Here is a 13,309-nt window from a genome sequence, read left to right as displayed (position 1 = left end):
AGTCAGTTGTGTATGGCTCGGTGGTGTGTGCTCGTGTCTATGGCACTCAAGGTACCGAGATCGAGTCTCACCTTGGGAAACGAAATAAATTTTTTTTTTTATTATCCGTATTGTTTGTTCAAATTTATTTTTTAGTGTATATATTATACACATGATTTATAATGAAATCTAGATAAAAAATAACTTATGTCTTTATTATTATGTAACAGCAAATGTGGTTTATGACATTATACGCAGAGGGATCTTTGATCGGATTGTGATACCGGCTATGGTGTTCGCGTTAGCAAGGTCCTATCATATATTATAAATAATTAAAGATTCTGAGAAAATCAATCAATCAATATATCTTTTAAAAATCAATTATCTTGATTTAAATCAATGCATATAACCTATAATTCGTCATAGTGACGAATTAAATCTAGTTGTATATTATTGTGTTGATATTATTGTCTCATTCTAAATGAAAACGAAATGAACCCAGAATTATATTACAGAGATTTATTCTTTCACAGGTTAAGCTTGGAAAAGAACTTAACAATTAAAATCCAATTCAGCTTTTAAAGAATTGAATGTAATTAAGTTGTCTCTAACTTTCAAGGTAAACATATATTAATTACTGGAATAGATAGCTTTAATATCATTCATTAAAACAAAATCTGAAAAAATGACATTGTACACATTTTCATTCTTAGGCAGTTTTATTGTCTTCACCATATCATAAAGTATAAATTCATTTTTAAATTAATTTTCTTCTTTAATAGGCTATTCAAACCTGGTCATCATCAAATATATTATGTAAAGTAAAATACTAGAAATAATGTTAAACTTTGGTAAAAATCTTTATAAAACTAATGAAAGTTTGTGACAAATATTACCTGTACTATCTATTTTTGGTTACTTAAAAGACAATAAATAATATTATGGAATTAGATTTGAACAAGGAACTAGTATAATACTAAAAAGGTCTACCTTAAAAAATGTAGGCCTAATGTTTTCACTCTTGCATTACTTTGCATTGATTTGGGTAAAACTATTGCAATATACTGACTATACATTAACTACTAATTGTAAAATATTGATATTACATATTTCTATTTACATATTCCAAATAAAATGCTTACAATACAAGGCAGGTACTGTACCTAACCCTGCTAATAGCAGTCAATTTGACTATTTTTTTTGCATTAAATTACATTTTGTTGGGGGAATAAAGTAATGTTCTTTTTTTTTCGATCCAATTTTTTTGTCAAAGTGAATAACTATATTATGTGAGAGTAAAATGGCACATTTAAAAAAAAATTTTTGTTCAGGTTAAAATACAAAATTGATTAATATATACCTCTACCAAAATAAAAAATTGATGACTAATGACCAAACACCGATGGAACAATTGCAAAAACAAAATACCTATTAACCCCCTGAGGTACACATTCTGAAATTAAAGCAGGCATATACACAACATAAAATGACACCATTAAAAAAGTGAACATATACAGGTAGATGGAATAATGTAAACACACTATATACAATATTAAACATATGTAACAGATTGCAGAAATGATGATTATAGTATTTTTAACATACACAATTATGCACAAATGTTGTATCTAGTACAAATAAGTTTCAAGGCAATGGAAAAATTTAAATCAATAAATATAAATAAATAAAATAATATAATAATATAAATAAATAAAACTTGCACTGATGAAGGGCTAGTGTTGCCCGAAAGCTCTGCTAACTTTTCTGGCTGTTTTATTTTATTGTTTTGATTTAGCTTTTCGATTTTTTTTTGTATTTCCATTGAGATCCAGCCACTGATACCCACAGCATTGTCATTTTTTCAGTAATTTGCCTTTGGATTAATAAATAAAACATACAAACACATAGAGTTTTACTCAAATAAATTACACAAATATTTTAACATTATATTGCAAATATTGCTTAGTGGTGCAATTTATAATAATGATAACCTTCCAGAGAATTCTATTTTCCTTGAAGGATTATATTTTCCCGAATTTGGCCTAAAGTACTGGGTTTTTTTGTGTTGTACATACTAATCATACAATGATTTATGATATAATTAGATTTTCAACAACAACAGCTTCTGTCGCTGTTCCCCCGGTTACCGCAATATAAAACATCTGTCTATCACTGTCATATGGCACTCTTAAATGTAAAGATACTTCAGATGAATCAACTGGTTTTCTGCTTTCACAATCTATTATTGACAAAGAGCACAAGATCGGTTCATTTTCCCCTGAATCAGTAACATTGAAGGAGACACAGCTGCCACTCGGCAATTTAGCCATAGTCTGTGGTTTGTAGACCTCTGCCTTTTTCAGATTTTGCGAGCTAAATGTCACTGTTCCATCACCCATTATAATAAGCCTCACGCCATGTACATCTTTAGCTTGTGGAGGATTTACCCCTGAGCTACGAATAAACAGCACAAATTTTGAAAGATGCTTTTTATCTTTTGGCGAGTTTATGAATTGCACATTACCGCGAACCTGTACATATTTGCGATTTGGTGGAGCGGGCTGGTGTGATATTTTCGACACAAGCCAGCTGTTACCGCCTTCTAACACTGCATGCTCTGTCCCTAAAAATGCTAATGATTTATCATCCAATATGGACGGCTTCCATAATGTTCTGTCCCATTTACCAACAGGATTACTTTTTGCTGTTTCAGTTGATTTTAATTCATCAAGCAACTGTTTTGGTAAGTTATAAAACACTTTGCTGGGATCAGTTTCCTGGCGAAAATTCTCTAAAACGGAGACTGATAAACTGTCTGATTCATCTGCCCATACAGTCACAGAAAATCTACTCGATAAACTTACCAACCACTTAATTTGATGTATTGAATGCACACCGTAGATTGCTCGTACAGAGAAGGACACACGCTGCTGAAATTTGATACATAACTTGGCCATGCTAATAACATGATACCAGTTATATCCTGATTTAACAGGTTCTGACTGCAATTCTGTTGACCATCCCAATGACAAAGATACCGGAGGATAATACTCTATTATTAAATTGACTGCCTTTGGAAAATCCAAAACTTCTTTTTTAGAGTTGGGTCCTTGAAGCACATTTATACTCAACCAGATTGGAGAATGCAATTGATACTGCATAGTTTTTAGTGTTTGCAATGCAAATTGTAATGTTTCTAATGAATCAATGTTAATTTTGACTCCTTTGTTTGAATAGACTGCAAGATATTTTAAAAATGATTTCAGTTTAAGCTCATATTCGTCTTTGGCATTAGTAGGAGCAATAATAGCTGTTCCATTAGAAGACTTGTCCTTTTTTGTAATTACGTCAACCTCTACCATCATCAATAAATGGTCTGAAAAAGAAAAAAAAAGTAATTCAATTGCCTTTGAATAAAATATAAATACCATAAATCTTCTAATGGTAACCCACACTCTAATAGTAACCCCACTTCTAATAGTAACCCACACTCTAATAGTAACCCCCCTTCTAATAGTAACCCACACTCTAATAGTAACCCCCCTTCTAATAGTAACCCACCTTCTAATAGTAACCCACACTCTAATAGTAACCCCCCTTCTAATAGTAACCCACCTTTAAGTCAATCTATATAAATATATGAAATATAAATACCGTAAATCTTCTAATAATAACCCACTACTCTAATAGTAACCCATGAGGGTTAATATTAGAGTCACAAAAACTATTGACAAAATGACATTATGAAGACTGGTTATGATGCAACAGTATTTTGAAAATAAGGAGATAATGCATGTTGATCTCGGGAGTGGGGGAAGTTTGAGTGTTTTTGAGTTTATAAACTGTTTTATTATTTTGCTATAATTTGCTGACCGTAAAAGGGTGGGTTACTATTTTCAGGTTCCTAATTTAAGATTAGTAACCCCCCTTCTAATAGTAACCCCCCCCCCCCCCCTAAAAAACAATTAAAGAATAATAACCCAGGGGAAAAAATTAGAAGATTTACGGTATATTTTTCCTAATATTTAATTTCCTCGGAAGTTTGGAGCTCTAAAGGTATTTCATATCAACAACTTGACTTCCACGACATACCTACCATCTAATACTTGGAGTAATAACTTGCGTGTGTTGTTATTTTTCAACCATGTGATTTCAATGCCATCCGTCTTTTTGGTTAGGTAATACTCTAGAAGAAATTCTGCTGTGTGACTAACAGGTTCTTCATCCATATTCTCAATAGTTGGCGGCATGCGCTCTTTTCCTGTAAGGTTAAATTTACATTTTTAGGTTTAAGTACATAGAACCCCTCCTTTGGGACACCCCTATTCAGAGGACACTAAGCCGTGAGTGGCAATATATTTAACAATAGGGCTAATTCCTATTCAGGGGACACTCCTATTAAGGGGACACTTACCTGTGAAAAAAATGAGTGGCAATATATTTAGCACTAGGGCTAATTCTTATTCAGGGGACACTCTTATTAAGAGGACACTTACCTGTGAAAAAAAATGAGTGGCAATATATTTAGCACTAGGGCTAATTCCTATTCAGGGGACACCCCTATTCAGAGGACACTAAGCCGTGAGTGGCAATATATTTAACAATAGGGCTAATTCCTATTCAGGGGACACTCCTATTAAGGGGACACTTACCTGTGAAAAAAATGAGTGGCAATATATTTAGCACTAGGGCTAATTCTTATTCAGGGGACACTCCTATTAAGAGGACACTTACCTGTGAAAAAAATGAGTGGCAATATATTTAGCACTAGGGCTAATTCCTATTCAGGGGACACCCCTATTCAGAGGACACTAAGCCGTGAGTGGCAATATATTTAACAATAGGGCTAATTCCTATTCAGGGGACACTCCTATTAAGGGGACACTTACCTGTGAAAAAAATGAGTGGCAATATATTTAGCACTAGGGCTAATTCCTATTCAGGGGACACTCCTATTAAGAGGACACTTACCTGTGAAAAAAATGAGTGGCAATATATTTAGCACTAGGGCTAATTCCTATTCAGGGGACACTCCTATTAAGGGGACACTTACCTGTGAAAAAAATGAGTTGCAATATATTTAACACTAGGGCTAATTCCTATTCAGGGGACACTCCTATTTAAGGCAAAAAATGAGTGGCAATATTTTTAACACTACGGCCAATTTCAATTTGCGTCTTAAAAAAGCTAATGTTTCACTGACTTAAATTGAGGTGTTCCATAGGAGGGGTACTTAATTTATATATTTTATATACTTTATAGGTAGAATCTAGCTTTTTTTCAAGTATAATACAATACAGTTTGACAGAGAGAGTTTGAATTCAATATGTTCAATAAAAATGATACCATAAACAACTACAAAACAAACAGAAGAGCATACCTGGGGATAACCCTAATAAAACTGTTAAATAATGTTTATAAATAATAATTCAAAATTATTTGTAGATTTATAAATTTTTAAAATTATAATAGTTTAGTTACCTTGATATTTCTGGACAATAGGGTCCATGGTTGGTTGTTGAAACATCCCAGCTACTGGAAAAAACAAAAATAAAATGGTCACAATAGGACATAATAAAAGACAGTTTCATTCTCAAATATTGCATCCTTTTTATGAAAGACAACATGACAGGTACATTTTCAATGCTGACTAAGAGTGGCATGTCATCGATCGATCTCGATAGAATCTGCACTTCAGCGGCCGTTGTTTGCATGATGAATAGCTTGGCGTCATGAGCTGACGATCAGTTTGAGAGCGGCTTGTGAACGATCCAAGTGAAAGCAGTATAATAGTCTCAGGGTTTGTACTAAGCCAGATACAAATGCATCTCTCTGTGTCAATAAACTATGATAGTGGAGATGTTTGCCTTCCAATTCAAAGTACACGGTTACCTAAAGTAGTGCCACTGTTACCTAAAGTAGTGCCACTGTTACCTAAAGTAGTACGTGCCACTGTTACCTAAAGTAGTGCCATTGTTACATAAAGTAGTGCCACTGTTTTTCTCCATTCCCTAAGCTTCAATGAGACTTATTTTATTTATCACGATATATTTTATCCATCCATGATGAATTACTGTTGAATGGATTGTGTATTTTTAAAACTAATATGGTCCAATATCATTTATTAATTTGTTGATCTTCTTGCCCAGGTTCCATTAAACAAATATACTGTACAAACACAAAAACAAACAAAATGAGAAAATAATTATGGTAAATTGATAGAATCCCTGATACAATCCCCCACACATATAACCATAACATAAAATTCAAACACCCAACCGAACAATACAAAATCTGAACCTACAGTACAGTACTACACAATGAGAAAATCAATAATCCATGATTTACACAATGCGGTTCAATATTGAAATTAATGAGTGTAAAAACATTGATATGGCCATGGCCAAATTGATGCATAAACCCATACAGCTATTATATTGCAACTAGATGGGTAGAGTAAACTCCAACTAACCCACAGCTAAAAAGTCGAACCACCATGAAGAGGAACCATCGAATATTGCAGCATCACATATCGGCTCGGCCAACTAGATAGCAGTTTGAAACAAAGGCCAAGGATGTCAGGCACCACTACTACTGTACTGTACACGCTAACTGTTTAATTAATTTAAGAAATTTTAAAAAAAATTGTAGCATTCATTTTATAATTTTATATAAAATTATTTTTTTTAAACAGAATATTTTAATTTAAAAAAAAAAATTATACTAATAAATATTAAACAGATATGGCTGCAAATTTGAAGAGTTCCTGTCCAACTATTGAATAGTTTTAATATAAATATACTGTAATGTCTCTTTAACCTTAACCTCCTTACCAACAATTTTGTTGTTTACTTTAATTCAGGTGTTCGTATGAGAATTACATTTGAACAAAATCAATACATTATTTATATAGTCCATGCTTTGTATTAAAATACTTGAATAATTGTTATGTTATGGGAATTATTGTATTGTAACAGCTCATATAAACATAGCTTTTGTAGTCTCATTCAAAATGAATGAACCTCCAAATTCAAATACTTTGATTTGTTGCAGAATTATATTCAAACAAAACTGTGTAAATAGTTTGGAAATTGGCATCATTTTACAGTACACAGATTATTTCCAGTGTTCACTTTTGAAAATAGAAAAAAAAATTATATTAAAACAGATTCACAAAACAAATAAAGCAATTTAACAAACCAAAGCATTTTAAAAACAAGAAAGATTACCCTAAAATTTAATGAATGATTTTAAAAGTAATGTTTCATAGAAAATCAAGAGATTAGGGTGTGTGTGCTGGGTTAAAATTATAATGAAATTAAAATGCAAACAAATATGTTTTACCCTACTCAGATGTGCATTGTATCATTTTAATTGGCTGTTGGCTGACTCTACCCAGCACACATCCCTTGTGACGCAAAAAAGATATGTACATACCAATATTGTTGTAGGAATTTTTAACATTTCCATCTGATTTGCATGAAAATATCATCATATTTTATGTCAATTTCGAACGACAAAATGTACAATTTTTTGTTGATATTACAAAATACAATAATTGCAATCTGAAGTAGGAAAAACACATTGTATTGCTTTATATCAACTTTAATGAACAATGCTATGCTAAACTATCAAAAATATTTGGTGACATACTATTACTCAGCAAATGAAATACAAATTTAATGGAAAAGAAATTCTTTTTTTTTCAGCAGGTCAAAAATGTTGATTATCGATTTTCACTGGTGGGTGGTTATTTGAGTAAAAGTAGAACCAATTATTTTATCCGTTAAGAAAACGAAAAAAGTGGGTGTGGCTTGAATTGAAATGAGATGATTGATGATGGGATGATGGGGAAAATAAAAAAATTTTATTTAAATATTTAAAAAAAATACATCTCCGCCATACAGTATTTCAACATCATTGACCACCAATTTCATAATCTTTGTCAATATATCAGGTAGAATACTGAGATGCAAGCATGCTAGAAGTAGGTATAGCTAGGCCTCATTTTGCTGTCATTGATGATGTGGGCGAAAATCTACTCACGGTTTAAACGATGAATTCCGGTACCATTTCCTTGCAATTCTCCAGTTTTGAATATCAGAAAGAGGGTAACTATAAATGCACCAATGGCCAGAGCCAATAATCGTTTCATCGTCTTTTTTGGTCGCCTTATTCTAACAGCACTCCATCTTCCTACAAAATTCCTTTTTTCCGGCATCTTCTTAGTTAATTGTAAACCATTTAATCAAATAATTGTGTTGTTTACAATACAATACAACAATCAACATCCACTCAAAGAAGAGGAAGCCACATATAACAGCTGCATTGACACCTCCGAAGTCCCAACCACCGACACTCGGATGATTGTATTCGACTGTATCCTTTTTAAATACTCTTTATTTTCGACGGAAAAGGGAATTGAACATTTGTCTGAAGTTTCAAAGAATAATTATAGGTAGGCCTACAGTGTGTCAGTACCTTTCTAGCAATAGAAGAAGCCTTCATTTTTTAAGTTAAAAATCTCATTTACAAAAAAAAATCAGATTTCACTTCGCAGGACCTTAGTATTTAGTATTATGGACATTATGGAACATCTCAAATTGTCAAATACTTTACTTATTATATAAACAATTATTAATTCATAGTTATGCATTATATTTGTTTTTATTGTTTGTTTGTTGTTTTTTTCTTGCACTTAGAAGAGCTTAATTATATTTAAAGTGCATGTATAGTTTTTCTTCTTGTTTATCACCAATTATTTTACAGTTTGTTTAGATTTCGTAGGCTCTCGCCCACCCACACAAGACAGACTAATAATTATAATGATGGAGATAATTGTTCAGCGTCCCATTTTCTCAAAATATGTCTGTCCATCAATTTTATATTCGTTAGACAGGACCCATCAAATCATTTTCCGCCATGTTTGTTCATTTCGTCCGTCTCTCAGAATTTAGGCCTAAGATTAAACTTTATTAGTAACGATTAGACCCGCAGAATATCCGAATAATTTAGATTAATCAATAATAATAAGCATGGAGACAACATAATCAATTCAAGGTATTATTAGAATTCGATCCAAGTCGATTTGAATCGGCTTCCATTCATTCAACATGAAAAAATCATACTACATTAGACGAAAAACTTAGAATAAAAATGTCCAACTTTTCTACGTCCTAAATTTCGTTAGCAAACGATTAGGCTTAGAGAAGTTAACGAAGTTAAGTCGTTATATTGCTTTAAAAAAAAATATTTATTTCCTACAGACAGTATCATATTTCTTTCAGTTTCACTCTAATTAGAGTTATGTTAGGCCTATCCATAGCGTGCAAATTAAACTTTTAAAAAACATTCGTGCGAAAAAAAACCCATTTTGTTTTGCTTAACCCTAATTGTTTTCTTTTTAATCAAATTGCGAACATATTCAATTATGTGTGAATCATTTTCATAATATTTATAGGAAAATTCGTCATGCATATTTAAAAAACGCCGATTATTTGGTTGGTTCATAAATAATTCAGGGCCCAGTGAACTTTCTCGGACCCCCGCTTTTTTCAAAGTTCTCCAAAAGGGCATTCCAGCAAGTTTCATTCTTCCCTGATAATAGAAATAGAAGGCAGCAGTACAGTAATATTGTATACGCAAGTCTGCATAAGATGAATGCGAGTGAAAAATTTAAATTATACCGATAGTTGACGATGTTTCTGATAAAAAAATAATAGCGTATTCAATATAATACGGTTCTTTTCTAATCGTAGGTCGGCAGGGTGAGCAATTGAAACCGGGTATTAAAGGCATGCACATTTCTATCATATCGATCATATCTTCCGTCCCCTTCATAATTTATTTATATTCAAAGATTCAGCCAAAATCAAAACATAAAAATTACAATGAGAAATCTCTAAGAGGATGATGATGATGATGATTATGATGATAATGACTAATTAGCTCCGAACAGAGCCCATAGCAACTCCGTAGGAAATAATAAAAACAAACAATAATTAATCAAAATTCTAAGAAAGAAAAAGCATAGGCCTAAATAAGTTTATGTATAGACTGATACAGTTAAAATATACAGTTAAGGGGCTTAATTTTAAATTATTTCATTATATATAGTAATGCCATAGATCATCTTATTAAAACAAGCACTTTCTTATAAAATCCATAGGCCTATTCTTTACAAGTTGTAGAGTTTTAAAAGAATTATAAACGAGTTGGCAATGTTATCAGATGAATGATAAAAGGTAATTTTGAATTTTCTTTTGTTCGTCTTCAGATGTAGTGCCTACCATAGGAATACATTATTCAAAAAGTTTTCCACAGTAAGTGCAGTAAAATTATCATATAGACCTATAATTTGGTTAATCATATAGGTCCATGATAGATTTGTCACCCAGCTAATCAAACAAACCGTTTTTTGTATATCTGTTTTACCAATCGAACACAGTTGTATCAAAGGCAAAACAACTGAGTATAAATTAATATTATTACTTATTGGGATTCATTACTTTTAAATCATCTCTTTGAATAAAAAAAAAATTTAAACATGATTTTATATTTTTTTATTCAAATAAAAATCATAGATAGTAAATGAAAAGTGAATTTGTATAAAGAAAACATTTTGAAAGAGGCTAAGATGTCAGCGCCCAGTGTTCGTCGTTTTAACAGATTTTTTTACGCTTGAATAATGTTTCGTATAATGTTTTATTAAATATAATTTCATCAAGTATTATCAGGTAGTATTTTAAACATAATTTAAAGTAAAATAGTCAGAATCAATTTTGAATAGTAATCTCTTTTGTTGCACTGCTAAAGCTAGGCCAAAGTCAGACAGAGTATGTGCAGAACATTGTAGTAGCCAGATGATGAAGATCTGACGCTGACAGACAGACTGTGACAGGGCCAAATGCCAAATCAGACTAGCCTAGGCCTAGGGGCTGTAGTAGACTAGACCTAAGTGTGGTCTGCGTATTTGTTGAATTAAATGTAAAGTGCATTTCAAATATGTTTTTTTTAATAAGCCTTGCTTGCACAGCATTGATTGATAGGCTAGTAGGTTATTAGCCTAACTAAAGGGTAGAGATTTTTCAAGCCTACTTTCCATAAAGGATTGAACTGTAGAAGACATACCTTCTCGCAACGAGTAATAAACCATTGGAACAGTTTACCAGCCGACGTTGTCAATTCTGAGACCGTTAATACCTTCAAGAATCGCATCGACACAATGTAGTTGATATGGGGTTTAAAAAGGCACATCGCCTAAACTTTCCCATTATAACTAAACTAGGCCTAGGGAATTACCGGCCTAGGTGGACTAGTAGAAAGCCTAGTAGGGTAGGCCTCCTACTTACACTACACTTTACAATACTGAATGTATTGGTTAGGCCTAGCCTCTACTAGGCCTAGTGACTAGCTAAAAGGGCAAGGTAGGTTTTTTAATTATATGGTGTTAATGTTATTGATGTTGATTGTAATAAAATTACAAGTGGATCTTCTCCGATCCTATATTATTATTAGTTAGGGGACACCTTCAGAGTGTCCCCTGAATAGCATGACCGTTTGGGCCTCTTACAAGTTGAGCCGCATTGATTTCTATGAAGCACCCAGCACATATTTTATGACATTTCATGAATAGGAGTGTTGTAAATAAAGTTTCTTTATATTAAATTGACTAATATAATCGTTCAATATTCATTATGCGACAGCGTATTCTTTACATTTTTTTATTCTATTCCATTCAGGTTGTTAATTATCTGATAAATATATTAGATAATATGTGCTTTATCATGGTATTGAGCACACCACTGACAGGCAGGAAATGAGTCTGAAATGCCTGTTTCCGTTTGTGTTGTTTCATCGTTTTTTGTTGGAAAATTTAACCAATAAAAAAGTAATGTTCTTTGATATTACCGAAAAAAATTAGCATTATTGTTTTTTTAATTCATCATATCATTTTCTACTTCATTCTTTATTCTATTTTAAATGTTTAATGGGTTGAATAGATCCTTGTCAATTGATTGGAGAGTTTTGGGTCACATTATTTTCAATAGTCCATAGTCCAGCGACATCAAGAGTAAATTGTGCACATTTGTTTCATTTGCCTCACAACATTCAATCAAATAACATAAAATAAAATAAACAATATGAATGTGTTTATAGTACAATGGAACAAATATTTTTTTTGGTGAAAGATAAAACATTTGTAGTTATGTTTGTAGACCAGTGTTTAGCCAGCAAGATTTGGTATAAGAAAAGTATACATAAAGAAATGTAGTAGTTTTAGGTTAAGGCTAGACATTGAAAACATTGGCCAATAAGAGCAATCAAAGGTGATAGTATGTCAATTAGATAGACAAAATACAATATTATTCGACTTTTTAAATTTAGTAGATTAGTTACAATTTTACATCTTAAAGTGTATCAATAATTTGGTGTTAAAGTACTTTGCTTAATTGTCTGCAGTTTATTTCAATAATAGGAAAACATGTGTAAACATATTTAATTTACATTTAATGTCTTATTTTTGTTGGTAAAGTTTGCAGTCAGTGTCACCCAATTTATTACAGAAAAGAATAATATTGTTTAGGTTATATTATTATGTAAAATCATCATCGGTGGGTGTTCAGTATCTTGTCAAGTTATTGTTTTTAAAAAATAAAAAAAATTCAGAACATGAACAATTGTTTGCTTACTTTAACCGCACGGAAACTGCTACAGTGACAGCTATCTTGATACCAACAGGTGGTTGAGAAAAAACACCTAAAACTTACAAAACACTCACTTCACTTTTTAGAGCATCAAGCACAACACAATTTAGTTCATAGATGACAATTTTCAAAGGTAGAAAACATTATTGCAGAGTTTGTTTTTCAATGAGGAGAATTTAGGAACAAGGTTTTGCTATACTGTCAACTTAGACTTAGCAGTGACAGAGATCAGGAACCCGAATAACTTGATTCCAGGACTTCTAGCAGAATCAATTTGTGGTGATGATTTTATTTTATCTGATAGTCATAGACAGATCCATGATGATTTTGAAAAATAGTTGTTGGAGAGATGTTGCTAATATTCTTTCGTAATGCTTCCCCCACCTCCAACCCCCCACCTCCCTTTTTTTTTAATGTATCATTATTGCTATTATACTTAAAGAGCTTTATATTTTTTCAGATAGAAGAAGCCGTTTCAGCAGGCACCTGGTTGTCACTATGGCCTTTCAGGCAGAACAAGAAACAGATTCAGCACTGGACCTTACAGTAGAAAACATTGAAAAGGTCTTCCATGCATATTTCAATCCATTATAGAATGTTAAATAGGGTAGAATATAACAACA

General features: G+C 32.1%; 2 protein-coding genes across 2 annotated transcripts in view; one reads left to right on the top strand and one right to left on the bottom strand.

Moving 5' to 3' along the window:
- Window positions 1-755: 755 nt before the first annotated feature.
- Window positions 756-8,249, bottom strand: LOC140051153 (uncharacterized). Its single transcript, XM_072096285.1, has 4 exons — window positions 8,026-8,249; window positions 5,461-5,514; window positions 4,076-4,240; window positions 756-3,355 (listed from the first exon to the last, which is right to left on the bottom strand). Exons 1-4 carry the CDS (start codon window positions 8,198-8,200, stop codon window positions 2,070-2,072), a joined length of 1,680 nt encoding a protein of 559 aa, XP_071952386.1. The 5' UTR covers window positions 8,201-8,249; the 3' UTR covers window positions 756-2,069.
- A 2,384-nt stretch (window positions 8,250-10,633) lies between these two features.
- The window catches only part of LOC140052691 (importin-13-like), a 37,998-nt gene continuing 35,322 nt past the window's right edge, over window positions 10,634-13,309 (top strand). The window contains exons 1-2 of the mRNA XM_072098373.1: window positions 10,634-10,715; window positions 13,147-13,250. Coding sequence (XP_071954474.1) covers window positions 13,185-13,250 — 66 coding nt within the window. The 5' untranslated portion in view covers window positions 10,634-10,715; window positions 13,147-13,184. The remainder of the gene's footprint in view (window positions 10,716-13,146; window positions 13,251-13,309) is intronic.

The sequence above is a fragment of the Antedon mediterranea genome, chromosome 6 (assembly GCF_964355755.1).
Source record: "Antedon mediterranea chromosome 6, ecAntMedi1.1, whole genome shotgun sequence".
NCBI lineage: Eukaryota > Metazoa > Echinodermata > Crinoidea > Comatulida > Antedonidae > Antedon > Antedon mediterranea.
Note: the sequence above shows the minus strand (reverse complement) of the source record. Positions and strands in the feature narration are given on the sequence as shown.